Source organism: Pteropus vampyrus, unplaced genomic scaffold (genome assembly GCF_000151845.1).
Source record: "Pteropus vampyrus isolate Shadow unplaced genomic scaffold, Pvam_2.0 Scaffold51, whole genome shotgun sequence".
In the NCBI taxonomy this organism is placed as follows: Eukaryota; Metazoa; Chordata; class Mammalia; order Chiroptera; family Pteropodidae; genus Pteropus; species Pteropus vampyrus.
Genome location: NW_011888832.1, coordinates 979677 through 982170, shown reverse-complemented (window position 1 = coordinate 982170; position 2494 = coordinate 979677). Strand labels below are relative to the sequence as shown.

Genomic DNA, 2494 nt, shown 5'->3' with positions numbered 1-2494 from the left:
AGCACTGCGTTGCCACAATATTCAGCAAGCAAGAGGGTTCTCTGCTAACTAAAAAAGCAGGGCTACAAATTAACACTCCTGTGTATTCTGCTCTTCCACTTTATCCGACATGGAGGCTTACCCTGGAGAGGGTGGCCCTCTGACTCGACAAACGACCTACTGAAGACAGAATTAATCAGCTTATTGCCTTTATTTAGTATTTTTTCACCTACGTTCACGTTGTGTCTATATATTTTCCTTTCCTAGGCTATTTCTATTAAGTGTAGATAACAGTTTTTCTTCTTTTATAATGAGCTGTGTAATTTCCTTTTTTAATGCTCTGGAACAGATTACATAATAGGAATTCCTTAAAATTTTGAAAATGTTTAACTACAAAAACATCTAAGCCCAGAGTCCTATTTGGAGGTAAGTTTTGATAACTTCTCAAGTCTTGTAATTTCTAATTTTTAAATCAATCATAATAATTTATATTCCCCCCAAATATAGTCCATTTTATAGATTTTCAGGTTTCTTAATAAGCAACCATACAGTCTGTCCTTATAATCTGTCTCCATCCCAGAGACAAAAAGGAGCGGAGGAGCAGGAACCAACATAACAACTTTTTAGAATCTGTTCCTCACACACACCCAAGGAAGGGTATAAGGTATGGGCCAAAAATAAAGAAAAAACAAAGAAAAGATAGGAATTAGCTGATTTCCAGGCAATCCAGCACTGACAGACAAGAAAGCTCGGGCAAATGGTTTCCATGGAGATCTGGCAGCTATTTAGGCAGTTTCTAACAAGACAATTCTGACTTGCCAAAAGTCTAGAAAATTCTGATTTAAAGTTAAAAAAGGAAAGAAAGAAAAAAAGATTTTGAAGTTACAGTTGGGAAAACAATATGATAACATGATTATTCTCATTAATTCTAGGTTTTCAGTCAGTTTTCAGATTTATTAGGAAAGAGCTATACAAACGGTTCATTATTAGCTTATTAAAATTCCTATTTTTACCGGTCTATGCCTACGATCGACCAGACTGCATGGATTCTCATTCTTTCAAGGAAGAGATTTAGAAAGAATCTTCTGGAGATTATTCCCCAAACAGGGTCAGAAGACTAAAAAAGATATTCACTCATTCCATAGTGCTGACAAGTATAAGAAGAAGAAAAAAATGTGGAAAGATTATAAAGTTAAATTTGAAAGCACAGTCCAGGAATGCAAGTTTGTACTCTCATGTTACTGTTTTGAATCATACAGCCAATATATCTGGACAAATATTACTTTGAACTATACCTGAACTCTGCTATTGAAACTTACCTTCCCATTGGACCAACCAGTTATCAGTTCACATACTCCATCAGAATTAAGGTCAAAAGCATGAATGCTCATGGCATGATTTTTGGACTGAAAAGGAATTCCAGTAATTAGTATAGAAGTCTCTCAACAAGTATAAAATCTCTGAATATCAGAGGCTAAATCATACTAACTTTAATTCTCCAGTATCGGGCTGTTTTGTCATAAACTCCAACTGTGCCATTGGAAAGGGCATAACCAAAGCGACTACCATACATGGGGCAAAGTGAGGTGATTATCTGCGAAAAATAACACATAAAAATACAACAACTGTTCATTAAGGCTCAATTTAATTCAAAGTATGGCCTTATAAAATTGCATGCCATGCTACAAGTGTGTTAAAATTAGATTTAAATGCACTTCCAACCCATTAGTGGGGAATGAACGCCTCTTCTCTATGAGCCATGTCATCCGTTTCAGAGGTGCGTAATCAGAATTAAATAAACTCACAGAGTCTGCTGTTTTAGATCAGATTATGTGGCAAGTTTCAGCAAATTATTTAAAAAAGTAAATAAATAAAACTGAGAGATTAAGGAGGAATTAAACAGAGTACACAAGATCTAGAGTACAAAACAGATGTTATATACATTAACTCAAAATGTTTTAATGATTATTCTAATTTCCTTACCTTATAATATCCCACAGTCTAAATTTTAAAAAGACTTATAAAATCCACTGGTTTCAAATATCTTTTACATATATATTTTTCTTTCTATGACATAATTTTTTTTTTGCTAAAGATGAAAGACATTTTTTAGAAATAAACGTAATCCCTCCAAAAGTGAAAACCCAGGCACACGGATCTGTGTATATATGTAAAAATATACAGAATGCATATATTATACAGAAATATTTATAGGACTGTTTTGGGGTTTAATATCTCAAAGAGATAAAATGTTAGATACTAAATGAAATTACCTTTTAAAGTTAAAACCAAAGCTTAATAACGCCAATGATCCTGCAGCTCTACTTTCTAATTCTGACCCTAATTCAAGAGCTATTAAGAAATAAATTGTATAAAGTAAGGAATAGTTATGTAATTTCCTCTATGCCTACAGCTTTTCTACAAAACCACCCACATCACTTAACTCTGAATACAAAGTGCTGTGTAGGACTTCAGAATTATTTCACTCAAGGCATTCTTCTGGCAATACTCAGTA

The 2494-nt window shown here is 33.6% G+C and overlaps 1 protein-coding gene across 2 annotated transcripts in view; it reads right to left on the bottom strand.

Annotated features, from left to right (window-relative positions):
- Positions 1-2494, bottom strand: part of BBS2 (Bardet-Biedl syndrome 2) — a 25498-nt gene that overhangs the window by 12734 nt on the left and 10270 nt on the right. The window contains exons 6-7 of one of the 2 annotated variants that reach the window (XM_011360131.2): positions 1469-1573; positions 1299-1385 (exon numbers count right to left, since the gene is read on the bottom strand). The exons of the other annotated variant lie outside the window; for it this stretch is intronic. Of the exons in view, the coding sequence (XP_011358433.1) occupies positions 1299-1385; positions 1469-1573 (192 nt within the window). The remainder of the gene's footprint in view (positions 1-1298; positions 1386-1468; positions 1574-2494) is intronic. 2 annotated transcript variants of the gene reach the window in all.